Source organism: Falco cherrug, chromosome 2 (assembly GCF_023634085.1).
Source record: "Falco cherrug isolate bFalChe1 chromosome 2, bFalChe1.pri, whole genome shotgun sequence".
Classification (NCBI taxonomy): domain Eukaryota; kingdom Metazoa; phylum Chordata; class Aves; order Falconiformes; family Falconidae; genus Falco; species Falco cherrug.
In genome coordinates this window covers 74,057,284-74,084,496 of record NC_073698.1, presented here as the reverse complement: position 1 = coordinate 74,084,496, position 27,213 = coordinate 74,057,284, and the positions used below count along the sequence as shown (strand labels likewise).

At 39.9% G+C, this 27,213-nt stretch overlaps 2 protein-coding genes across 3 annotated transcripts in view; one reads left to right on the top strand and one right to left on the bottom strand.

The window, feature by feature from the left end:
* LOC106631140 (granulocyte-macrophage colony-stimulating factor receptor subunit alpha-like) lies at positions 1-12,086 on the bottom strand. The gene is made up of 9 exons (XM_014279439.3): positions 11,930-12,086; positions 6,344-6,473; positions 6,080-6,255; positions 5,159-5,298; positions 3,516-3,554; positions 2,521-2,659; positions 1,881-1,962; positions 1,236-1,317; positions 1-286 (listed from the first exon to the last, which is right to left on the bottom strand). The coding sequence occupies exons 1-9, from the start codon at positions 12,069-12,071 to the stop codon at positions 215-217; spliced, it is 1,002 nt and encodes a 333-aa protein (XP_014134914.2). The 5' UTR covers positions 12,072-12,086; the 3' UTR covers positions 1-214.
* LOC106631141 (interleukin-5 receptor subunit alpha-like) overlaps positions 6,480-27,213 on the top strand; it is a 45,995-nt gene continuing 25,261 nt past the window's right edge. Inside the window, exon 1 of one of the 2 annotated variants that reach the window (XM_055702212.1) lies at positions 6,480-10,584. The gene's annotated coding sequence lies outside the window, so the exon portion shown is untranslated. Of the gene's footprint in view, positions 10,585-24,462; positions 24,489-27,213 lie in introns of those variants that run through there. The other variant, XM_027804500.2, reaches the window with a different exon arrangement.

Sequence of the window (27,213 nt, the reverse complement as noted above, 5' to 3'; positions counted from 1 at the left end):
TAATCCAAAGAAATTATTTATTGAAAATGCAATCAAATACAAAGAGGCTTTTAAAGATAAGCTCTTGGGACATGGTCTTTACAGACAATGCTATTTTCTCTGCTTGCGAGAGGGGGAAAAAACCTGTAAATTACTGCACACAAGATACATATATTTGAAAAAATTCAAGCTATTTGTTTCACTTGCATGCTTCACTTCACATGCATGAAGAAATTCACTTAATTTCTTCAATAATTGTTATTATTTCTCCAGTTTCATGTTTTATATATTGATTCTTATATTCTCTCTATTAAAGGAAGAATAAAACATTTTATTAGTTTCATGCATGAGATTACTCACGATTTTACAATTTATCAATCTCCTGTCATTCAGAGTGTTGTTATTTATTATATAGAAGCTGTACTAGGATTCGCTCAATGAGAGGACTGAAGCAGACATATCTAAGTCTTCCCTCCATAAGGAGGAATGAAAGACTTTTCAACTCAAAAGCCAGAAACCTCACCTTTTTAAACATGGAAAAATTAACATGACAAAGGAACAGAAAGTAAAAGAATTTATAAATCACACCAGTGGTCCAGTGTGTCCTTGCAGACACGTTCTTGTTTCCAGACCTGGTTGTAGCCAATTTAAAGACTGCAAATTGCAGCAAACTTTGCAACATGCTTGTCAGATGGGCAGATCCTGCAATGTCTGTCTGCCAGTTCCTTCTTCTCATGAGTCTCTCCAGATTTCCTCATAAGCTAAACCTCCCAGCTCTCTGCTATACATTTTTGCTTACCACATCCTAGAAGCTTTTCTTCTTGCAGTATCATTGCCAAATACTAACATGGGTCTCAACATCTACTATGACACAACTGTTTTTGGCCAGCAGTAGATTTACTTTGTCCCGTCTCTCCCCACAGTTGACCAACGGTCTGATTCTGCGTTATTATTTTGCTGAGAAGCTTAGGCTCAGCACTATTGTAGTGATAGCATATGGCTTATAGGGAGAACAGGGAGAAATTGTGTATATTTTCCAATGTTCCAGGCAGATGGATGACAACTATTTCAGAATGGAAAAGGCAAAACCAGAATTCTTTGCATGTGGACCTTCTCTTTCAATACCCCAAGAACAAGAAAAAGAAAGAAAATTTATCCTTGCTTCTGGGCATCTCTCTGATGCTTAAGTCATATCTTTATGACTGCAGTGGATTGTTATTTGCAACAAATTTCAGGCAAACAGAAAGAAAACATACCTGGAAATCTGCTGGAGAGAGCTCAGGGAATGGGTATTTTGGCTGTGGTATTGTAGGTGAAGTTTTTTTCAAATAAATTCTTCTACAGTGACAAAAAAGGTTGGCAAAGATTTAATATGCAAACATATGAATAGGTACTATATAATAATGCTTCTGAGGTACTATTTTGTTCCTCTAAGACAAAAGCAGTGAAAGAGTAACTAAAAATTACATAGGCTGAATATAATGGTATCATTTCATTGTTCAGAATTTTGATGATAAGAATTTATTTTATGAATTATTAAAGAATCATAGAAGTTGGTTTTTTAAGTATCTGAAAGGGAAATATCCTCAAAACAAGGAAACAATTTAATGTACCACCCATCTACATTGCAGGGTCTGATGGCAGGAAAGCGGCATGGACATAAGGCCTTGTCCCAGTTTTGGAAAGCGTTGTTTTATATTGATCAAGTGAATAAGAAGATTGTGAATCAGAAATACATAACCTACTTGAGGGACATCCAACAGGTCATGATTTCTGCTATAGTACAGTGTGGATTTTCCCTCTCCCTCCTCTCCTTTAAAAAGAGGCCAGAAATTTTCTCTTGGGGAAAGAGGTGTTATTTCACTACAGAATAAAATTTTTGCACAAGAAATAAGGCTTACATTGTGCAAAGAGAAAGTATGAGACTTGCTGCCAGTACTGGAATCAGAAATAGCATATATGATGTAGATGTGAGTTCTTCTCCTGAAAGACAAGCAGTATTCAACGTGTTGGTATCACAGAAGAGTAATGATTGCACAGGTTTGTGCAACCTGCTTTGCATGATCATATCAAGAACCAGTATGAAGTGGCTGCTTCTTTAGTTTAGCACCTCAGTGCCCTGTAACATGTGAAGGAGTGGGATGGCCAGCACTGGTGGACTGTCTATGGCAACCTGAGACCTTACCAAGCATTTTGTGAGGAACTGAGGCCTACAGAGAACTTCAAAATCCAAGGTGGCAGAGAGTAACAGGGGAAAAGAGCACTTTATAAAGCCAAAAGTAGAAATAGAAGAAGGAAAAGTGCTGGCAACAGACCTCAAAAAGGTTTGCTTTATTCATTATCTCCTTGCAAGAAGCACCCACTGTCACACCAGAATGCTTGAAGACCTCCCTCATATTCAGCGATATGCACTTCTTGCTCCTTCTCATCCTAGCAAACTAATCTGCAAATACTGTGTTCCCACCTCTAAGGGATCATAAGTGAGGCAGACGAGTAAGAACTGAGGAAAAACTAAGTCAAGGAAGTGATTTTCATTCTTACCAAACTCTACGGGTGTACTCCACTCTCCCCAGCTTGGGCTCACCAAGCAGCCGTTGTCAGTTGCTCTGATTTTGACGCTGTACCTTTTTTCCTTGCTGAAGCTCCCAAATATATAGGAGTTTCCTGTGATGTTTCTTGCCTAAATAAGAAACAACTAGACTGAGAGCTTTTTATTCACCAGATGTATAGATGTTATTAATGCATCAGGTTCATTTAATGATGCAAAGAATCGCAAAAGAAAATTTTACATATACTTCTGTGAACAGGTGAGTAAAAATTAAATAGAAAATCATCACTTAAGAAATTAACTTGTTCCATCCTAATTCTTTTTGTCTGAATGTTTTTTAATTGGTGATATTGGAAAAAAAATTAATAGTTTATTTTCAGTCTGTAAATTATTTATTTTACTGGAAAGTAATTCTTCAAAAATCTGGAATTCCCTTACCGTGGATGCTTTCAGAACTGGAGTGTAACAGCCAGATTATACAGAAAGGACTATTTTGACATATGTTGAAATTATTCTCAGAAGAATATTGAGCTTTCTTGAAAACTTGTGGGTTTTTTTCTTCCTTTTTTATACTTGGCTTAATCTTTTAGGTGATATTTTCTTGCCTCCTCCATCTCAACCCCTTCCAGACACCATTAATAAAGAAAAGATTCTCCACATTTTATGTCTTTTAAGTGTAATGTGGAATTATGATCCATATTTCTACATATACATAAATTTAGTAGGAAGTAAAAAAGACTGAAAAATGGAAGGTTTTGTGACTTGCATAGAAGCAATGTAAAGTTCCACATGTGCAGGTGAGGTTTTTTTACCATGTATTATAAATAACTGTTTAAAACTTGGAGTTTAGGTAACTTGTGACTAAAAAGCAAACAGTATACTGAAACTGGTAGTGTGAAACTGGAACAACTTGGTTGGAGGATGCTCTGATGTAGATGAAATTTCAACCCAGCATAAATGTTAGATTAATATGGTAATAAAGACTTACTGTTTTCGATGTGGTTTTGATGGTTTTTTTGGGATCAGCCTAGCAACAAGAGAAAGTTTTAATTTTTATGATTATTCTTTTTGTTACTGTATAATAAAGGGTCCTGTCTAATGAATGTTTGAGTTTCAAGACAAAAACCAAACACATCTAATATTATAAATGCCTTCTTTTAAAGACTGTGAAGTTAAGCTGTTCTTCCACAGAAAGGTTTTTCCTCACCACTGGTGCTCTGAAATACTGTAGCCTTTAAATTTGACTGCAGAACTGAGTATCAAAGAACTAAACAAAAAAAGGCTCAGGTTACCCACCAACTAAAATTTTACTTTTACCTGTACAAAAAAAAAAAATAATCTAAAAAACCTAGTAAACTCAGACAATATTTTTTTCCATTAAAAATTTTGTCTACGTAGCTAATACATGCTTAAATATTTCATTTAGCTACGTTATGTCTCCACTTTATTTTTTTTTTTTACTGTTGGAACAGCAAACAAATATTTCTGCAAATACTTCAGGCTTTGGTTTTGATGGATGCAAAACTGCTTTCCATATTCATCCAAGTCTTCAAAATACTTGTAGTTACTGAGATGTTTAATAACAACCATATACAATTAAGACCTGGAAAACCTGGATATTCTGTTCCAATAACCTGACAGAATATTTCTTTTTATTCAAAGGCATAGATAGCTCTTTCCACTTTAAGTTGAAAAGAAAGGACACAGAACTTAATGAAAGCCAAAATGAACAAATACTGTGTTCGTGTCCCTTACACCTGATAGTGACAGCTGTAGTGCAACCGTCTTCATTGTGCATGCTGCAGACCTAGTTTAGATAAACCTAAACTCCAAAACTCCTTCAGCAACAGCATGGCAATGTCAGCAAATGGGGCAACAGAAGAAGGAAGCAAGGCTGGATACACAAAGGGCAGGGGTGTAAAGTATGGGGTTCCAGGTTGAGATACCCAAGGGCTCTTGCAGCACATCTTAACTTACAGGTGCACCTTCGTAACAATGCATGTGTTACTTCTTTGGACTTACTTTAGTAATAAATAAAACCTGACTGGGCAGTAATGATGGCTATGAGAAATGTGAACAAATGCAAAGTGAGTTTGTGAAAAACTTGATAAAAAGTGACTGATGGGACAGGAGACTGCAGATAGGAATACCACAGAACAGAAGGTCCTGACCTAATTTCATCAGAAAGCTGTGGTAGGACTCCAAGACTACACTTGGACCCACACTGCCTTACAGGGACACATAAAATTGGTTGTATTAAATTTAACAGTAGCTTTGCTTTTTTGTACTGTATTTAGAGTTCATTTGGTGTATGTTATAACTGTTCATAATAAAGTTGTCAGATAATATGGTCCATGCCTCCATATGTGCTAGAATAGCTATTCACCCACAGTATGGGATTCCTTTGCCCAGTTTCTTTAAGGACGGGCTGTACAGTGGACTGAAAACATTCCCCCAGTTTGCTGCCTCTATTTGTCAGTGACAACAGCCCTAAGCTCATGTGCAAGAGGGGCACTACATGTCAAAAAGGAGAGATTATTTAAGTAGGGAAAGAGAAAAGGCTATTGGTTTATGGTAGTATATGTGGAAATACAAGCATAGAAAATACTATTAAATTATAATTATTCTTACCTTGTTTTCTATGACAATTTCATATTTGAAACAAGCATGTCTTTTCGTGTGGCTTGTGCAAGGTGGTTGCCACCTAATTTCACAAACGTGAGAAGCTTCTGTACAGTTCACAGTGACATTTAATGGAGGGGTGAGTTTTTCTACAATAATATAATCAGAAATACTATTGATTAATAATTAGCTCTTCTCACTCTGACTTTTTACAGTATAGGTAGATGTTCAAGTAACTGGTCTAAAAAGATGTAATTCTGCTTTACCAGAACTACTATATTCATACCATATTCTGAAGCAGGACTCCCACACTCCAGAAGAGGAGACTAGAGTATCAGCAGCAACAGGAGGTAAAATTAAAAAACACAAACCATTTGTTAGATTTTATTGACTTCAGTGTATAATCTGTGCAGGGTTTTGTTTCTTGTGTTGCTTTTTTTTTGGGGGGGGGGTGTTTCTGTGTCAGATTAAAAAGAAGTAATTTCTTTTTCTAATTTTTTTAATGATTAGCAACATTCATTCATTAGGAAAAAAATGAGATTTTGCTCACAGTGTTAAGATAATTTGTTCTTTTATATTATGTGGATGAACAGAATTACAAGACAATGGTATAAGACTGACATCTAGATAGCCCCACTCAGGCATTTTTAGGTAGTTAATTCCAAAAGATGACACCTTTCTTTCAGAGAATAAATATTTGACTGAAATGTTCACAGTTCTCCAACCTATGATTTCAGATTGTCTCTGCATTCATTTGTTTTTGTTCATTCTTTTGACTTTTGACTTTTCATACATCAGGGTTGGGGAAAAGGGAAAACCCCCCAAATTTCTGAGGAGCAGTATTTTAAAATATATATGTTTTTTTTTCCACGGATAAACTCTTCATTCTCTTAGCATAAACCTGGAAATAAAAATGGAAAAAGTTCTTACCAATTCTGTACAGAAAAATCTTCTTCTTATATGACAGAATGTTTCGTCCACTTCTTGACCCGTTTACCAGGAAATCAGCAATCTTGTCTTTTATTGTCACATTTTGGAAACTACATCCTATGTTCCTTCCATAATTATCTGTGATGTAATTCTGGCATCCTGTGAAATCTTCGTTCCTTTACAATGACATATTGCATTAGATATTGATAGGTTACATGTCAGACCAGAAATCAAAATTCCCTAGATTCAAACAGACCTACTTACACTGAAGTCTTCCAGTAAAGGAAATATTGTGTGTCTCTTGAAGCAGTCCTGCCCACATGCCAAGTGCAGTTCATGAAGGAAACATTGAAAATAACACAGACAAAATTTTCAATGGCTGTCCCATTCATGCCTGCAAACACAGGAAGAATATCCCATGTCCACTCTGCCAAAAGACTGTACAACTGCTCAAATCATGCATATTTCTGCAAGATCATTTAGTACTTTCTACCCAACTGATTAGTAAATCCAACTGCATATTTGGGTCTTGCAGTTACGGGCTTACTTCAAGATAGCAATGTTTTTATTTGTGTTGAGCCATGAGGACTATCTACCACTGTTGCAGATGCTGAAGATGTGACTAGGATTTAATCAACTCTTTAATCAACTTGGACACAGTGATGTAGTGGAAGCTAATAACAAAGACAGTTGCTGTTGTGTCCTTTGTTTAGATCCCGTTTATCTAAAAGATCCCCTGTTTATCTAAAGTCCAGTCTACAGTGGACTATAAATTCAACAACCATGAGCAAGGCAAGTTCTCTCTCCTGTGTGTGTCTTAAGTGCTCTGACCCTTGGCTGACTTATAAAGGAATAAGGGTTTAAAATAAGCTGTACACCACTTTCTTCTGTGTAACAGCTGGGTGATTACAACCGAACCCTGAGACTGCTTCCTGAAGCTAGGCCAAGCAGAAGTGCCATGATTTTGAAGGGAGGATAACATATTTTTCAATCTTGAATTGAAAACAGTTGCTAATCTGTTCTGGCATTTTGGATTCAGGTTATGGGGAATTTTGTTTGCACTGAATTTGATAGAAGCAGGCCTGAATATCCCTGTCATTAGTGTAAAACCAAGACAAAATCAAAGTGGAAGTTGATAGCTTGCTCAAGTTAAAAGACTATTCAAATTGTTTATTCACATGCGGCATGATTTCATTGCCTGTTTCTTCCCTATCAGAAGGTGAGATCTCTGACAGGAAATAATAATCATGCCGTACGTCTTTTCAGCTGCTGTCAACATGAATTGAAGGACTGGGTCACAGCTTTCCAAGGCAGTGATTCATTAAACTTAACCACCACATGTACCACCTTTAAATGTACCTCCTTAGTTAGCCTTAAAGCTCCCTATGTGTCTATTTTGACACCAAGTGACTGTCCACTGTTCAAGATTCACTGCAGTCCAGGCTGGAAACCTCTTTTCCTTATGTTCCCACAAGCATCTGATCATGTAGCTGACAGCACGGATTTAAAAAGAAATGCTGTTATTGAGCAAACCAAAACTTCTGACATCAGTGGATGCTTAGGGAGAAAGGCATAAGGAGAGTGAAAGCACCAAGCAGGCCTTTGCCTACATGCTCTCTCATCTACCAGCAAGCAATGCCTTATGGACTTGCAAAGTTAAAGACTACCTCACAGATCACTGTGCTTAGCAGTCCAAGAAAGCCTGATCCCCCATTAATTTCCTTTGACTCTTTTGAATCCCCCTTTTTTTTTTTTTTTCTTTTTCTTTCCTCTACCACATCCCTTGCCGTAGGATAAGCAATAGGAGAATTCAAAAGGTCTGTTTTCCTTCTGGCGCCTTTCCTCTGTTCAGCTGTAATGTGAGAAAAAGCAATTATTTTCTAGAAAAGAAGAAGCTCAAACACACTCTTGCACATAATTTATTTTCATGGATTGCTCCAGGAAGCTACTGTGCTGTATGGAGGGTTTTGCAACTACTCTACAGAATGAAGTTTCTTTCATTTGGGTGTACTACAAGTGTAGGCACATAGTAAAGGTGGCTAGGATCACAGTTTCCAGAGGCAAAGGCTGTTATCTAGGAGATCTGACCTAGTATGATTTTGTGTAGCTTGGCTACAAATAGAGTTAGATGAATTAAACTCCATGTCTCAGAGCTCCTTGGTGGAAGTGTTCATTTCATGCTCATCACACTGGGAATCACCATGTACTAGGAGAAATGTTGCTCGGGGACAGGACCTTGCAAAGGAGTCCTAAAAGTAGCAACCATTTGATTCTGACACCTTTGGAAATAATAACAAATTGTTCAAGGGGCAACAAAGTTGTCAAAGTACTCCTGGATTTCTTGAAAACTACCTCTCTTCCATGAGGAAGGTTGAAACTATTTCAAGAGCTTGGTTTAGCAGTGTTTTTTTCAACAGCAATGTTGGCCTAAGCATCCCCTGTCCTTCCCCATCCTCCATGGCTCCTTCCCAATTCCATCCTGCCTCCCTGGTTTACTAGTGACATTCCTTGTGGGGCCTCATAGTGAGTAGTTTTAAAGAACTGATCACCACTAAAAATAATAATGCTCCTTCCACCCCAGAAGTTTTTGTTTCTTCTTGTTTTTCAATCTGGCTTAGCATCCTTTACCACAAACAGTGAAGCTCATCTTACACTTGCTAAGTGTAGGTTAGCAAGAAAAACCCAGAGTGGAGCTTTCCAAGCTACTGCTGCTGCAAGAAGTGTTGACCCCTATTTAGTCACTAGAGGCATCTAAGCTCTCAGGATACAGTTGCTTATACCCAGCTTATGTATAAGTTTACATATATAAGTATAACCAACCGGTCCTGAGAGTCCAGTGATTCTGGTACTGTACTGAGGTGATGGAAAGCTTTGCCCAATTCTCTGGTCTGCAACAGATTCACTTTATGGCCCAGGGTCAATCAAAACTGTGTACTTCTTCATTTACAGAAGAAATAAAGATGTTTCCTTCCTATCAAGAAGTTATGAGATAAATGCAGCAGTCTGAAGTATGATCACAGGTGCTATGTAGGGGTCTTAGAGGGATGGGACAGCCTTTGGCAATGCTGCAAATCAAAAGAAAAAAGGGTTATTCTGATTTCAAATCAGATCACAACTTGGTTCATGTGTAGCCCAACAAGCAGTTGAGTTGGCTGGCAACAAAGGAAATAAGGTAAAAGGAACTCTTAAAATAGCATTGTGGTCAAGGAAAAAGCAAATGAAACCACATCCTTGGCTTTTTCAGTTACGGCCTCAGTTCTTTATATCCAAGAGAAGCATAGAGATACTCAGACGTTGTTTAATTGGCCTAAGTTCCACAGCCAGAACATCCCTCTGCCTACAAAACAGACATAATCAAGCTGCACAGTGTCACGCTCATACCCACATCAAGCACATGCTGGGAAGATCGCTCAGATATGTACGAGTCACTCTATTCCCTTTGCTGACAGGACTTTTTCCCCAGGTTTTGAGTGGATATATTTTTCATTTTTTCTTTATTCACCTTTCTGTGGATATGCCGAAGAAAATCCAGCAGAGTAGACAACTATGACTACCCTTCCTTTAAGGTTGATTTTTGAGCCTACTGTATTTACCCTCTGTGTTTTACAGTTTTATTTTTAGCAACACCTGGAATGAAGCTAAGTCTTCATGAGACATTTCTCCCATTATTTCAATAAGATAGTGATTTTTTTCTCTTTAGAATTTATACTTGAGGATTAGCTAGTTCTAGTGGCTTCTTGCTTAACCACTCCTCTTCTAATAACCCCCTATTTGTCACTTACTGTTATTTTCTTAAAAAAAGAGATAGGACCATACTCTTATGATCCTTTTCTGTGAGCTGTGATGCAAAGAACAGTTAAATTTCTCTGTAGTGCACTCTTTCTTCATCTCCCGGGCAGATGTTAGAAAGGGTGTAGGAGTAGTAGCTTCAGAAAAATATCAGAAAAAAGAAAATATGGCTCTGCAGTTCTTTGAGGTAATCAGGATTGTTAACAAGAAAGGACAGGGTCTCACCTCTGGGCCTTGGGCCCAAGAGGATTTTTACTTTTATTCAGTAGTTCTTGAATAGAAAATGCATAATCTGCTCTTGACTCTAGGTCACAAAAGGTCAGATAATTTCTAAAGGACTGTAAACATACTTGCTATTGGAAATGCATGAAAGGAAATTACATTGCTTTAATCTTTTAACCTAACTCTGAATATGCTGTCAGTTGTGGGGTGGAGTTTGTCTTCCTAAATTTACCCAAGTGCTGTAAAGATATGCCCACAGGGGAACCAGTAATTCTACACTGCCTTAACAGTGTTTGGAAAGAAACAGTTTATTCAACCTAGTCTAGGACAAGACAAATGAAGCCTTCACTATATTTATTTCCTGCAAGTCACTGAAAACATAGCCCAGGGTGAATGGTCCAGAAGGATCCCTCTAAGACTAAGGTATCCACCTTGGTCAGGTGAATCCAGGAGGATTCATTCCTTTCCCCTCTTACATCATCTGGAATCCACATGTAAGTACTAGACAGAAATGTTGCCACTATTCTTACTGAAAACTGCAAATTTATTTTTGAAAATGCCTTTTCCTCCTCTTTATTATATCTATGCTAGTATCACATGCTGCTTCTCTTTAGAAAAAGTTACAGTAGTAGAACAGTACTATTTTCCCCAGAGGTGGTCCAGATTTCTTTCACATCTCAAATAATTCCTGTGCAAATTGTTGATCAAAATCTTAAGGAAGCTTAAAGTATTTCTGTGTGAAGTTGTTTCCTTTCTGGACTGTAGTTTGTAAACCTTTTATGAAAATTGGTTACTGCTAGACTCTGATAGAGCACAAGCTTCTCTCAGAGAATGCCAAATCCTGACACATGTCCACAAGAGATGGTCATGATAGGAATTTGGAAATATCAGTGAGGTTGTAGTCTTGCTGGAGTGGCTATTCTTGTCCAGGTTGATTAGAGAGTTGATTAGATGAGAATAAAAATTGCCCAATAGCCTGCTGATTTTAAGTAACATATAACCATGTATCTTACCATGTCTCAATACTGCTATGATTTTTATAACCAATGAAAAGTAAAGTCTGCAGTTAAAAAAACCCCAAAACTTTACACTTTGTTTTTATATCACTATTTTTCATTAAGGAAAATATCTTACTTGTGCTGGGTGTTGTACTTAAGACTAGACCTCTGAGTTTTAATTCACAGCTTTGCCTCTGAAACACTGTGAAACTTATTTTTGTTGGGGAATATACAAAATGGAATTACTGCTTACATATTGGATGGGCTATGAGGGTAAAATTATGCCTACATTCCTATGACATTTTCAGAGAACTGTGCATAAGTGAAATCTTCTACTTCAGTATTAAAATTGTAATAAAAGACACTGACATGCCTCCATTCTACTGGTGCCTAAATGCAGTACTCCTAAAAGGGATTCACTCTGCAACGTGATTTTGCCATGTGGTGTAAAGAGCTAAAATCTGAACATTTCCAGTTTGACTGCCTTTTCAAAAGAAAGTTACATAGGCACTCTTCAGTGCTGTAACACAGGTTTCAACTTCACAAGCAAAATACTTCTCTGTGGATGAGGCCAGTAACACTGGAAACTCTGGTAATGTAAAAATATTTTTATATAATTATTTTCAGACTGTGGAAAAAATACACCATAAAAATTTTGGCTAAGACATTCATCAGACAAAAGCATGCACTTACAGGCAGTGACTATCCACCCCTCACAGTTATTTTAACAACATTGAAACTAGCACAAATAACAAAACACAGTATTTCTTTGCCCAGCTTCTTTGGAGTAACAGAAAAGAAAATAGAGAAGAAACCCAGACAAAAACAAAAGTAAACCTACCTCCTCCTTGAAAACTGGTTTCCCTGTGGCAATTACAGTAATGGGGCACAAAAAAGATGGAAGCTGTGAATTTGCCTTGGTGGCGTATTTTTGTGTGCTTTGACAATGTGATTTCATTACTAAGATCTTCTGAACTGCTCATGTAACAGGGTGAAAAAGTCCCGCCTACCTCTTGCTCATTTCCCTTATCCCGTACTTCTGTAATGTAATGGGGAAAACCACAGTTACAGCCATTCTTTTTCTACAGGGAGACAAATAGGTCAGAATAAAAGGACACTTTTTTTATCACTTCATTCACATTCACTAATTTCTGTCACACATTCTTCATATAGGAGTTTGTACAGGGCACAGTCTCAAATGTAGGTGAATATATGCCCCCCTCTGGCTCAGATATAGGTCAGGCACCATTGTTTCAAGCCATGCCACCATTTTCTGCTTATTGCTTAAGGTCACCACCCTTCTCCATGCAAGAAAAGAAGCCTAGAGTGCTGTGGACTCCCTAACAGCTGTTACCAGCTTTGCATTAGCCAGCCTCATTGCCTGTAGATGAGTAACAAACCATTGTCACCAGCCTCCACAACTTTTCCACTTCACATGTGCACACATTTTTCAGGGCTAGGTGAATTTTATTCACAGACCAGGAAAAGTGTGTGCAAATGCCCTGAGTGCACCAAATCAATCCTACATCACTCGCCTGTGCTTGTGCCCTGGCCCCAGGAAGGTCTTGCCTCCTGGCTGTAGAGTGCGAACATCCCCTTTCCAACTGCGCTCACCAATGTGAGCACACACACAGCATGGTGCTAACACAGTTGGTTGTGCACTGCCCAGGCACAGACATCCAAACTGCCTTTGTTAGCAGGCTCCGAAAGGAGTAAGCCCAAGTCTTTCCCACTATCTTGATGGCTTTTGACACTGAAGAGTGTGCCCGGGTCCTGAAAGAAGTTTGTCCAGCAAAGCAACTTTCTGTGACCCGAGAAACAGCACCTGCCTTCTGTGTACCCCACAGCACAGTCTGATTACACAGCCCTCTGCCTTTTAAAAAATATGAACAGAAAATGAAGTTATTAGAGCACAGCATTTAAATCTGATTATTCATAATGTTCACTGAGTGTACTAGTCTTACTACACATATCTGTGATATCTCACTGGAGGAGAGGTAAATAAGGTCAAATCTGTCCTGGTTCTGTCTATCTGTATTTTGTACAGCTTAATTCCCATCAGCCTTTGTTCTTGTTGCTTCTTCTGGGCAGAGTGGGAATCGGGGGGGTGGGGGTGGGGGTGGGTTCTTGAGTTGTTTCCTTTTCTTCAGGTCTTAATTCCTCAATTTTATTAATAGACTAGACAACAGAACACTAGCGCTTTCTCTGCTAAGACTTCATTTTAATATCTGCAGAAGTAAGGGCCTTAGTTCTCTTTCTCATTTTCTGTTGTAGACACTTCTACAAAATTGGAGTGAATTATGGGTTTGGGATAGATTTGGATCAGTGAACCTGAAACCTCATTTTCTATAAGATGACGATAATGCTCTGTAGGTTTGAAGATAAACAACTGATTCTTATATGCATCCAGAAGTTGTACAGAATGAAACAGGTCTTCCGTGGAAGGGATGTTAAGTATGTAATCGCACTGACATCAGAGCTTGTCAGTATGGCAGGAAATACCAGTTGTTGTGTAGTGGATACAATCTGCAACCCTGTTATTACTGTTTTCTATTTTAATAAATGGGAATTTCCCAGAATATTTAACATGGTTAAAGGGATGAATTATCCAAGAAAACTGCAATAGTCCAGTCATTTCTTGGATTTCTATGGTTATGTTCTTTAGTCCATTGGCAGGATTGTTGCTTTCCAAAGTGTCAGTTCTATAGTCACTTTTAACGAACCATTGAGAAAGCACATTGCCACCATATCCTTGAACCTGTTAAGGGATAAGGAATAAGATTGCCTAGGGAAAAAAAGGAAGTTAAATAAATAGGATTTAGAAAAGCCAGAGCAGAAGAGTCCACATCCCATCAGTGGTACATACAATCGAACACTTGATAAGCACTCTCTGCATGCCAATCACGATAAAAAATATGGGACCCGATCCAGAACCATAGGCATCACTAGTGGTCTATCATTGAACACATGAACCTTTGGGTGAAGCCACTCATGAAAAGAGCAGAGTGGGATCACACAGGATAAAACTAGGGATGTTTTAATTGTCAGCAGTGACAGATGAAGAACTTGTCCTTGCAAGTAAGGTTCAGACCTTACTATTTAATTTAACTCCAAGATGTGGTAACTGGTGAACTTGCATGTAAGTTGCACTCACTACTTCTTTCCTGAAACAATATATGAATTGTTTGCAATTAAACCCCAAAAGTCGTGACCTAACCTCAGGAAATAAGTGAAACTGCCAAATAGAAACAAGAGGGACTTCATGATGAGAGTTCTAAGCAAGGTACAAACATCTTTCTGACCAAATGGCAGGTCTCAAGGAAACCAAGATTTTCAGCACTGTTTCATTGTTCTATGGTGCACAGAAAGGTAACCATCAAGTTGTGAGGTGTGTTTTATATTAATATGTTCAGGCAGAACAAAAGATAATTAGTGACCTTGGGACTAGTGTGCATTCTCCATTTGGCCACCGAGGAAATCTCATTACATATGACATCTTGCAATGACTAGACAAAATTCAGTCAAACCACCTCTGCCTCCCTACCACCTGTGGCAAGATGCCAAGCTGGCACCAGATGAGCTGTAACACTTTGTAAGACAAGTGTTCTCATGACAATCCAGCCTGCAAGTTACTCATGATTTGTTTACTGATGAGATAAAGAAAAAACCCAAGCATCAAGTGGTAGTCTACTGCTGCAAGGGAAAGCACCAGTTTTATTACATTTCTCTTTTGCATCAGCATTTCTGCAGCCTGATCATGTGTGTGGGAAGGGGATGCTTTGGGAAGTACGTACCTGGTATGGCTTTCCCTAAAACCTCTGCAAGGGTCCACAGAACAACATTCTTTCTTAATGGATGCAGCTACTACAGGTGTTTCATGTTATTAGTGTTTCTCCCACAAGCTGAGGAAAGGTTTAGGACAGACTCACCTGTGATTTCTACCTTGAGCTCAGACTGTAGAATTGGTGGTGCCTGTCTGTATTGCAGAGAACTTCCGTGAATGCTGGGCTATTTGCTTACTTCAGGAAAGAACTCGTTTTCAAGCCCTGTTTAGGCTTCCAATTAATTTCCAAATGAAATGGTAGAAATCTCTCCTTGGCAAGGCCTCAAGGAGAGAAGAGTTTTAAAATGTGCTCTTCCACCACCCATTGATTGTGAAGTTTCCCTGGCTAGGATGCTTTCCCTGCAATAATGAATGGCTAAAAGGTGAAAGTTCACTGTAAAGCTGCACTTTAAAGGGGTAGCTTGGCTGGCAAAACAGGTCAAAAGGTTTAGAGTAGAAACAGAGAGAAATAAGGGAAACAGAGCAAATTATATAATCAGTAGCTACTCTAATGCAGTTACAGAGGTATGAGACTTGACTGAAATTGTAATTATTTTCCTTTTTTTCCTGATTTCTGTTTCTTGTACAACAAACAGAAAACACAGGTAGATGGATGATGGTCATGCATGTATTGTGGTATAACAGCAGATGAAGTAATGCAGTATGTAAGTGAGGGCAGTCATCACTTTCTTCTGAGTTAAGAGAAAGTATCACACTTTTTTTATTCCCTTCCTTCTAAAGAGTACCAGTTTGCATAAAAGACTCTGCAGGGGGATTTTTCATTGAAGCTTGTGGGAATGTGCCAGAAGATATGCATAATCATCATGACAATATAGCAATGGAAAGAATCCAATGACAAAAGAAAATAAATGCTCCACTCACTTTCAGAGGTGTGAATCATTCAGCAAACTGCTTTCTGTGAGACTTAATGTGAGCTCCTCCAAAAAACCTGGCACTGCAAGTGTGTTTGTCTTCCAGTAAAAAGCTTCCCCTGAAAAACAAATGTTACATTGCCAGTGGTGAGGTTGATATCGGGAGGGTTTTATGGTTTAGGTTTTGTTTCGCTTTCAGTGATGGCTACCTGTTAGAACTGAGAGTGATTGCATAAAACATTTCACAAGATAACCAAGGAAGGTTAATGTTGTGATTTCAAATAGAAATCAAGAAAGCTTCTTTGAGCCTAGTAGGATGAGAAAACTGCTGAGAAAGCCAAGGGATGTCAGCAAGAAGAAAGAATTTGTTTAGTCTTTCAAAGCTGATGCTGCTTCTTGCTGAAGTCCCTTCAGCAAGAGAAAACACCTTCCTGAAACAAGTGAGGGGCTGATGCACACGCATGCCAAAGCATGTGGAACGATAGTGCTCCTGGTCGGAGAATAGCTATATTATATGGCTGTTTATAGATCTTAAAAGAATACTTGCCTCAAGGATGCCCATAAACAGCAGGTAAATACAAGAGGTCTCCACAATTGCACCAAAAGTTTGACAAATTGCATTATGGCAATGTCTGGAAGGTTGAGAGACCTTGTGAATTATTGGCCAGTGCATTTATTCAGTGCAAGTATTGTCTTCATAAAACAGGAAATGGGACAGAAGAAAAGCTTAGTTATCTTGATTGCTGCTCTGTAGAGGAATTGAGAGTCCTGCTAGAGGATAAATATAGTGCTGACACTATTGTGTTTACTCAGCTTCTGTACGTCTTGAATCTGCAGATTCTCAGAACAGAATTATTCTTGGAACCCGTAGTCCCAGTACTGGAGAAGCTGGGTCATGATGTGTTACAGTGAATTAGGATACAGGAAACTGCACTGGTATAAAAGCCTTAATTTATTGTCAAGTGAATTTCCTTAATTATGAACATTTTTCATACAGATTGAAAAAGTTAAAACCTTCAATATTTATGGAGTAAAGAAAATCTTATCAGTTTCAGTATAGGTAATTTAACTAAATCTATGGAATGTATGACTTCATAAAAATTTACAAAATGCCTAAGATTGCCTCTGCAGAGGATTTGGGGTACTACGTTTGTATCCCAGTCTTGTCAATCAGTCTCATAATGAGTGTTTGACCTAGACATGCATGTTTTCACCAAACCAATCAATTTGACGATGATGTTCCCCTTAGCTGCTGCGCACTCCGAGGGATGATTTGGTTTGTTTATTGAAAGGGAGGGGACTTGGATGACAGAGTAGTCTAAAAGTATCCTTTACTAGACCAGCACATATTACCACAGCCTTTTTGGGTCAATCTGTATTCTTCTTAAAACCAGACTAATTGTAAAGCTTTATATGACTAGCTTTGTAACCTTCAATTTAAAACATAAAGATTCAAAGATTTGCATTTAGTCTTCTTCATAGCTAATGCTAAGAAGGAACATTGCTATTATAGCCAAGAAGAAGTTGATAATCCAAAGTGTATAATTCATTTTTATTTTTCTTTCTCTGGCTTAATTGTTTTAAAATTTATCATCTTTTATGTGAGGTATCAGAGGTGGAAAACAAGTGATATTAGCAACTTGGGTACAGCTTAGAACTGGTTTTTGCTTTTGGGTTTTGCTTTTATTTTTTTATTTTAATTTTTTTTAATTCCACCAACAAATATACATGTCTGTGTAGTAGAATTGCCTGAACCCCAAGCTTGCTTCAGGACCAATGATCCTTTCTGTAGAACACAGACACAGTTATCACTTTTTTGCATAACCAAGCTATGCTTCAAATCTTACAAGCAGAGTTTATACCCTTCCAAGAAACAGGGCTAAAAGTCCATTGGCTGAATTTGGTTCAAATCTGCAAGTACCAGTAGGTGTCCTCAGACTATAGAATCAGCTGATTTTGCCCAAAGCCCTGCGTTTCCTTTGATTGTGGCATATAGTAAAAGCTATTTGTTTTCCTAATTAATAAGACACTTTGAGATTGTAGCAAGGGGATTTGTTTAAGACTTTTACTCCTATTGTGGCCTTTAGAATAAAAGGGGAAATGGCAGGCAACTGCACCTGATGATATGGTGACCTCACGTGGTAAGGAAAGTATAAGCAGAAGTTTGCAAGGTATAGATTTGCCCATAACACGGCAGAGCTCCAAACATCTATTATTATCTCGATATATAGGGCTATCTAGTAGGTACACTAGACAGCTCTGTCGTGGATATTACACTGCCTGGAAGCTGAAATATAGCTCAGCCATTCACTGTGTGGCTGGAACATCTCATTGGTCCTGAAGTTTGCTTTGATTTCAGCTTCCAAGAAGTAATTTTTCACCCCGTTTCCTTTACTTTCCTGATTAAGCTTGCTTGTCTGTGATCCTAGGCTACCATCATGTGGCCACTTCGAGAATCTCCCCAAATAACAGAAACAAAGACCGATGAATCGGCCCAGAAAGCAGCAAGGTACTACCTGTGTACAAAATGAAGGCCACATTAGCTTTCAGAGGGCTTAATTTCGCTTGATTGCACTCAGTCATCCCTTACACAGATGTTATGCCTTTTCATTTGTGCTTGTTTTGTTCTTCTTTAATACTTCTCCCTCCAAATACTGACAAAACATATCATAATTTCAGAAAAAAAAGGTGTACTTTTTTCTCTAAGTAGCAGCATTGGGCCACTCAATGCATTAAACTCAAAGATACAGGTTTAACTATGCTGGGCATTTCTGCCCACACATTCCAAATAGAGTTTCAAATCATTCCTATATAAAACCCTTTTGTAAGGCCCTTGATATCATCCCCCACAATATTCTTGCCTCTTGACTGAACAGATACTGAAAGAGAGAGAGCATTGGACAGATGGACTGCTAGATGATAAGGAACTGGCTGGATATGCACATCCAAAGATTTACAGTTGTCCATGGCTTGCTGTCCACCTGGAAACCAGTAACAAGTGGTGTCCCTCGGGGGTCTGTACTGGGAGCAGTACTATTTGACATCTTCATCAATGGCATAGACAGTGGGATAGAGCGCGCCCTCAGCACGTTTGTAGATGGCACCAAGCTGAGTGGGGCAGCTGATTTGCTGGAGGGAAGGGACACCATCCAGAGGGACACTGACAGGCTGGAGGAACAGGCCCATGCAAACCTCATGAAATTCAACAAGGCCAAGTGCAACGTCCTGCACCTGGGTTGGGGCAGTCCCCTGTACCAATACAGGCTGGGGGATGAACGGGTTGAGAGCAGCCCTGCAGGGAGGAACTTAAGGATACTGGCAGGCAAAAAATTGGGCATGAGCCGGCAACGTGCACTCACAGCCCAGAAATCCAGTCACCTCCTGGGCTGCATAAGCAGAAGTGTGGCCAGCAGGTCAAGGAAGGTGATTCTCCCCCTCTACCCTACTCTCATGAGACCCCACGTGAGGTACTGCGTCCGGCTCTGGGGTTCGCAGTACAAGACAGACCAAGACCTGTTTGAGGGGTTCCAGAGGAGGGCCACAAGAGTGGTCAGAAGGCTGGAACCTCTCTCCTCTGAAGGGAGGCTGAGAGAGTTAGGGTGGTTCAGCCTGGAGACGAGCAGGCTCTGAGGAGACACTGTTGTGGCCTTTCAATGCATAAAGGGAGCTTCTAAGGAAGACCGAGAGACACTTCTTACCAGGGTCTGTAGTGACAGGGCAAAGGGCACTGGTTTTAAACTGAAAGAGAGTCGATTTAGATTGGACATAAGGAAGACATTTTTTATGATGAAGGTGGTGGGGCACTGGCACAGGTTGGCCAGAGAAGTTGTGTGTGCCCCATCATTAGAAGTGTTCAAGGTCAGGTTGGATGTGTCTTTGAGCAACCTGCTCTACTGAAAGATGTCCCTGCTCGGGGCAAGGGGGTTGAACTAGATGACCTTTAATTTCCCTTATCACCCAAACCATTCTATTATTCTGTGATTCTATAAAACATGATTTTATTAAACAATCTCCAGAGCTCATGCTCCTGAGCTATTTGTTTCAGCCTGTGAATCAAAGCAGAGAAATATGGAAACATCTGGTGCTATAGATTTGCAGCTGTCAGGGTAAGAACAAAGGTCTCCAGATCAAACTATAATGTTGAGCAAAACTTTGTACCATATAAGGGCTCTTGTGCTGAACTAATTTTTTCTCAGGTAGTAATGGAAATAGTATTTAAAAAGAAACATCTTTAATGTATTCATTGCAGAATGGACTGGGATTTTCGGTTTGAGCTCTTCATCAGGAAATAATCTATGTTGGAGTCTGTCACAATTTGAAATATAAATCCAGTCTCCAACCAAATAGAATGCTTATTGTGGTGTTAACATTTCACCTTACTCTTTTTCTCCACATACAACAAGTTGTTTAAAAAGTGGGAAAATTGATATAGTTTAAATAAAGAAAGATTTGCAGCTACAGACATTGTTAAGTCCTGGTTCTACCTATTTTATTTTATTTTATTTTATTGTATTGTATTGTATTTTATTTTATTTTATTTTATTTTTGCCAGAATTAAAACTCTTAAACCTTTTTAATGCAACATAATTTCTGTTAACATTTATATACTGTCAAAAAGCACATCAATGCTGAATTTGCAGGCAGGCTGATTGACCAGGCTAAATCATGCTTTTGCTTACAGTCATCTTACACATTATAGCTCTGTACTGTGAATGTTAAACAAGGCTTCAAGGATGGGATTAATTTCTGAAATGCAGCTTAAACCTGCATATTGTAGTCATCTATACTTTAGTTACTTGACTCTGTGCTCCCTTCAGTCTCTGTGAAGAGAAATGGATATTTTCTGGGTGAAAATGAACAGGGTGAGAGGAATTTTGTTTTGTCAGAGTGTATTTCCTTTCATTGACAATAATGATAGCTGAATCTGATTTGTACACATATAAATATCTCCACTTAAAAGACATTTCTTCATTCCAGAAGTCCTTTGCCTTTTAAGTTGCAATGACAATCATCTGATTATTCCCAGAAAGGTAATATGCATCAGTCTGAAATTGTAGTTTTACAGCAGTAACATAAGCACTTTAATTTCTTTCCCATACAATCACTGTTACACTCTGACTTGCAGAGATTTGTGCTCAGGTTCTTCAGTCATTAGGTTACGCTGAATATTGTGTAAGAAAATATTAAGGAAGTAAATGAATGGTGTTCTTCCTGTATCTTTCTGTATTTCTTGGTAAACTTGTACTTATCATGTTCTAATCATTGCTTTCTAGTGAGGTTTTGCATTATAGCGATTTTCTTCTTAGAAGTACCTTACTCATTGCTCTGTTGTTCCAGTTTGTGAGATATACTATCCTAGCTAGTTTTGCTTTTCTTTTTTCTTTCAAGTCTTCTTAGCAACTATTTACCCTCTGTATTTCAAGTTGGTGTAGTTTTTCCTTTGAGATATTCAGAAAAGATGCAGTACTTTTAAAACACTAAATATTGAATAGTTATTAGTACCCCTTTCCACCCATATGTAGTCTCTCTGTGACAGCAACTCTGTTTTTAGCTGTAAAGCAGCACACCCTGAGCTGCTGACCTTGTGAGACTGCCTCAGCCTCTCTGATACCCACTCTGCTGTATCAGCAGTGGGATATTATTCCAAAAAGACATAAATGGGTACAGTGCAGGTAGTAAGTTCTTGAAGGAGACCTTGTTTCTTTCAATGGCACTTACATTCAGGGAGCCGTTAGGACCTCTTCTGGTAGCCTAGTGTATAAGGAACACCTGGTGATGGTGCTCAGCAGTGGCAAGATAGCCGTGGTGCTCTTCAAGACATAATTGCTTGGTGACTCTCCTGTGCTTCAAACTCTGACAGTCCCCTCTTACCACAAAGCCTTTGTTTTAGTGATAACACTTACTCAGTCCAAATCACATGCAAAGAAAAACTAAAAAGGCCTTGACAGTCTTTGAGAAACTCAGGCACCCTGAACACTTCTGGCAGTAGCCTCTACAGGAGGCATGTCTGAATGTAGTCCTTGTATAGCAAAGTTGAATGGGTTGGCAGTTGTCATGTGACAAATGAAGACAACAAATTTCCTCCAGAGATTAGGTTACAACCTTACAACAATAATGTGTTCTGCGTTATCATTACTACATCCATAAAGCCCCCCATAATTACTTACAGCATTAAACATTCCCAAACTATTTTTTAACAGAAAAAATCCCAAGCCTAGCTGCAGTCCATCTTCATCACACTGACACGTTTTTCTCAGGTTTAGTGGCTTTCCCTACTGACCTGTTGATCACAGTTTTTTCTGTTCAAACAGGACATGTCAGATACCTAGACGGTTGGTCATAGGTCTGATCTAACAGGAGACAATCAATGTCAGTCTTTCATCCAGCAGAATGACTAGGTTTGGAAAAAAGCACCTCTTCAGCAATTTCTCCTGCAGGTACTGGTAACTCTAGGTGAGATAAGGTAAAAGTATGCATGCCAGATGCAAACGTCATTTGCTTCTGTAGCAGTATATGGTCTAAATCCCTTAAAAGCCATATTTTGGGGCAATACTGTGGTGGGTTAGCATTCGCTAACAGGCAAACTCCCACTCAGTTGGTTGCTCGCTACGCCTCCTTAGTAGGACAGGGGGAGAAAATTGGAAAAAAAAAAAAAGGAATTGGAGCTCATAGGCTGAAAAAAGAACAGAAAGATTGCTTACCAGTTGCCACTGTGGGCAAAACAGACTTAACACAGGGAAGATTAACTTTCATTTATTGCCAATTAAAATAGATACTGGTAGTGAGAAATAAAAAGACCAATATTTAAACACCTGCCTCCTCCCACCCCTGCCTCGGCTCTGCCTCGCTCCCCTTTATACCCCTCTACATCCCCAAGTGGTATGGGGGCATGGGGACTGGGGGGCTATGGTCAATACAAAACCGGTTCATCTCCACTGCTCCTTCCTCCTCATGCTTATTCTGTGTGCCAGCATGGGTCCTTCCAGGGCTGGAGTGAATCTCTGCTCCATGATGAAGCATCTCCAACTCCTCCTCCTCCTCTAACTTTGGTGTTCCCTCTGATTTTTCTCACTTTTTTTCCTCCCTCCTCCTCTCTCTATCCAGCATTCCTCCCCCTTTCTTAAATATTTTTTTCCAGAGGTACGACCTTTTTGGCTGCTGGGCTCAGCTGTGTCCTGCCGTGGGTCTCTGAGCTGGCTGGAATAGGATACAGGACAGTCATTGGAATCTTCTCACAAGCGCCACTCCTGCAGTCCTGGCCAGACCTGTCACCACATCAGGCCACCTACACCCAATGCATGTTAAAATAAGTTTGAGGCACTTTGCTTTTTCTTCCTAAAATAAACAGAAGTGTGAATTAAAATTGAGCTAGAGCTTAACACTTGCTCTGGGATGTCACCTGCAAATAGGCATTCTCACCAGCAAAATAGTTACAGGTCAGAGTAAGCAGGGACACTTCTTGCTCCTTAACTTAAATACTATGCTTATCAGAAATAATGACCTAGCTAAGACAGATTACTAGCAATTTCAGGAGAAGATGATGTGTTGAATACTCTTCATGTAATGTACCCAAAAGAGGCTTTGGTTTAAGCATGGAGCTATTTTCCCAAAGCTATCCTAATTAAGATATCTACAGGTCAGTTGTTACTGGAAAAGTAATTCCAAAGCACAGAGTGGGATTCATCTGTAATGTTAACCATCTAAAAATCATATCCAAGTCTGATCCAGAGTCTCATTCAAAAGGGCGAGACTCTGAATTATGTAGGGCATAATTCATTTGTTCTGCCTTATGGAATGAGATCAAACCTTTAACAGACAACATGACAAGTTCATTAATCCTTGTTCTCTGTGAAGGGAACCCAAGGTTATGAGCCCAGACTTAAGGATCTTTGACAGATACCTAAGTAATGACAGATAAATCTTATCCTCCTGACCCAGAGATAGATCTTTGCACAGTGCCGCAAATGTCTCGTCCGCTGATACCTGGTACCGGTAGTTTCAGTGGTGAGGTTACCTACTACAAATTAGCTAGCTCTATCATGTTTGCAGTGTTTATCATTCCCTTAGTTTTTTCCAGCTATTGGAACACTTATGGTGATTCTTCAGAAATAAACCTGTTTTAACCTAAGAAACAACTGCTTAAAAGGAGGAAAAATATTTAGCCACACACACACCTCAGATAAAATGAAAGAGATGAGGCTAAAATAGTGACTCAGCTTAACGCAGGGAGCACAGTCATGACAACCCTAACTCAGCTGGGTAAACTTTGAGTTCTCTTGCGTCAAGAGAGATGGTACTTCTGCATGATCAAGCACACTATTAAGGGTTGGAAAAGGAAGTAGTGTCTGGGCCTGAACAGGATCTGACTGATTTACTGGTCAGCTGAACTGGTTGCACACAGGGAGGTGAGTAAGCTGATCTGTGGGGCAAGTAACATTGGACTGAGTGCAGAAGATTTGGAAATGTTACGTATGCTTGACCCACAGCGAAAGCTACAGCTTTAAGTAATGACCTCTGAACAAGAAGCATGTCTCTGGGACTCTCCAGCATGCTAAATGGGGAATTACCTAAGCTTCACAGTTAGAAATTGCACTGTAGAGGGCTGTATCTTCTCATCTTCTCTGTCAGAAAAGTGTGTGTCCCTCTTGTGGGACTGCAGGAGTGAATCATGGATGGATTGCAACAGTTGTGAACCTCTGCCAAAGGTAGGTCCTAACAGCATTCCTGTTTTAAACTTTGGGCAAGGTTAATTCCCTTCTCTCACATTCTTCCCAGAGGCAAACACTGTCACCTCGTCCTCTGCCAAGGAAGCCAGGGCTGTGTTAGAGCTGCCCTCCTCTGACTGACAGACTTTAACCGCTTCTCCTCCACTTTATTTTCTATCCAGTAATTCTCAAGAGAAAAATTTATCGTTTAGTCAGAAAAATCAAGAACCCTTCACTGAGAAAATGCAAAATAACCCCTACCTGAACTCTCAAATTATTTTTAGGCAAAGTTTTAGATTTCAGAAGGCTCTTCTTACAAAACTTTCTAAAATTTAGAATAAATCAATTTGTTAAATGTCCAACATTTTAAGATTTTATCAAAGTATTTGCTGATGTTTTTTTACTGATGTAGATAGGTCAGTCTTTTGGTTGAGAACAGAGTGGCTTCAAGAGGCATGTGTAATGTGTAGTGGTTGCTCCAAGCTGAGCTATGGCAATGCCTCAGCCGTGTCATGACAGACACCGCTCGCTGCCCTTCAGTGTGATTTCTTGCTCAGTGTATTCTTGCTGACAGGAGTCTGAGAGGCCAAAAGAACACAATAGAAGAATTTTTGTTGCTGAGGTCCAGATTAGTAGTAAGGAAATAGAACTCTGAACAAGCACAACTATCAAAATTGACCAATATTTAAGAGTGCTGAGCTCCTAGAAATGTATACTTCTCTAATACAGAATAAATATTTGAAAATCTCTCTAGGTGAAGTGGCCAATGACAATCATTTTGTTGGATGGTTCAATTGTGAAGAGGTTGACATGTTTTGGAACTGTGATTAGCAAAAGCTATTTCACAAACAAGTCATATATTTACTTGCACTTGACATATGGATAGACATTTTCCTTCTGCCTGGCTTTGGGGAATTTTATATCAGAATGTTTGGTGATGAGTAAATTTTCTTTCAGCTGGGTGGTAAATGCTGCTCTTCACTATTGTGCTCTTGGGCAACCAGAATTTCGTAGGGGAGGAGTGTCATGAAGGTGGATAGATTTTTTTCCCCTCTAGATTTGGCTTATTAAAGGATACCAATTTAGTTGCCTGCACTAAAATGTCATCTGCACCTATTGTCTTTCTTGGTTAGGCAATGGGTGCCGCATGGTAAAACTAGAAGACTTGCAGAATCACAGAATCACAGAAAGGTCAGGGTTGAAGGGACCTCTGGAAATTATGTAGTCTAACCCCCTGCTAAAGCACGTTCACCCAAAGTAGGCTGCACAGAATCGCATCCAAGCAGGTTTTGAATCTCTCCAGAGGAGACTCCACACCCTCTCTGGGCAGCCTGTTCCACTGTTCTGCCACCCTCAAGGTAAAGAAGTTTTCCCTCATATTCAGATGGAACTGCCTGTGCTGCAGTTTGTGCTCATTGCCCCTTGTTCTGTCACTGGGCACTGGTGAAAAGTGTCTGGTTTCATCCTCTTGACACTCACCCTAAGATATTTGCATGCATTGATAAGATCCCCTCTCAGTCTTCTCCAGGCTAAGGAGGCCCAGCTCTCTCAGCCTTTCTTCAGAAGGGAGATGCTCCAGTCCCCTAAGCATCTCCATAACCCTCCGCTGGACCCTCCCCAGTAGCTCCCAGTCTTTCTTGAACTGAGGAGCCCAGAACTGGACACAGCACTCCAGATGTGGCCTCACCAGGACAGAAAAGAGGGGGAGGATTGCCTCCCTCCACCCGCTGGCCACAGTCCTCCTAATGCACCCCAGGATCCCACTGGCTTTTTTGGTCACCAGGGCACACTGCTGGCTCATGGTTAGCTTGCTGTCCACCAGGATTCACAGGTCTTTCTCAGCAGAGCTGCCTTCCAGCAGGTCAGCCCCAGCCTGTGCTGGTGCATGTGGTTGTTCCTCCCCAGGTGCAGGACCTTACACTTGCCTTTGTTGAACTTCATCAGGTTCCTCTCTGCCCAACTCTCCAGCCTGTCCAGGTCTCGCTGAATGGCAGCGCAGCCTTCTGGTGTGTCAGCTGCTCCTCCCAGTTCTGTATCATCAGCAAACTTGCTGAGGGTACACTCGGTCCTTCATCCAGGTAATTGATGAATAAGTTGAACAGGACTGGACCCAGCACTGACCCCTGAGGAACATGGCTAGCTATAGGCTTCCAACAAGACTCTGCACCACTGACCACAACCCTCTGAGCTCTGCCCTTCAGCCATTTCTCAATCCACCCCACTGTCCACTCATCTAACACACACTACCTGAGCTTACCTATGAGGGTGTTATAGGAGACAGTGTCAAATTCTTGCTAGGTCAGGACAGACAACATCCACCTCTCTCCCCTCACCTACCCAGCCAGTCATTCCATCATAGAAGGCTGTTAGGTTGGTCAAGCATGATTTCCTCCTGGTGAATCCATGTTGACTACTGACGACCTCCTTTTCCTCCACATGCTTAGAGATTATATTCAGGATGACTTGTTCACCTTTCCAGGGACAGATGTGAGGCTGACGAGCCTGTAGTTTCCTGGGTCCTCCTTCTTGCCCTTTTTGAATACTGGAAAGACATTGGCTTTCCTCCAGTCCTCAGCACCTGTCCTGTCCTCCATGACCTTTCAAAGATGATGAAGAGTGGCTTAGCAATAATACCTGCCAGACCCCTCAGCACTCAGGGGTGCGTCCCATTGGAGCCCATGGATTTGTGGGTGTCAAGACTCCTTATCGAATACCAGTTTGTGAG

Bases quoted from the DNA above. Each gene is read 5' to 3' on its own strand.
- LOC106631140 (XM_014279439.3), bottom strand. From the start codon at position 12,071: ATGAGCAGTTCAGAAGATCTTAGTAATGAAATCACATTGTCAAAGCAC. The intron at 6,474-11,929 runs GTAGGTTTACTT...CTGTGTTTGCAG, and splicing joins AACCAGTTTTCAAGGAGGAG to GCATGAATGGGACAGCCATT. The intron at 3,555-5,158 runs GTAAGAATAATT...TCTTGTTGCTAG, and splicing joins AAATTGTCATAGAAAACAAG to GCTGATCCCAAAAAAACCAT.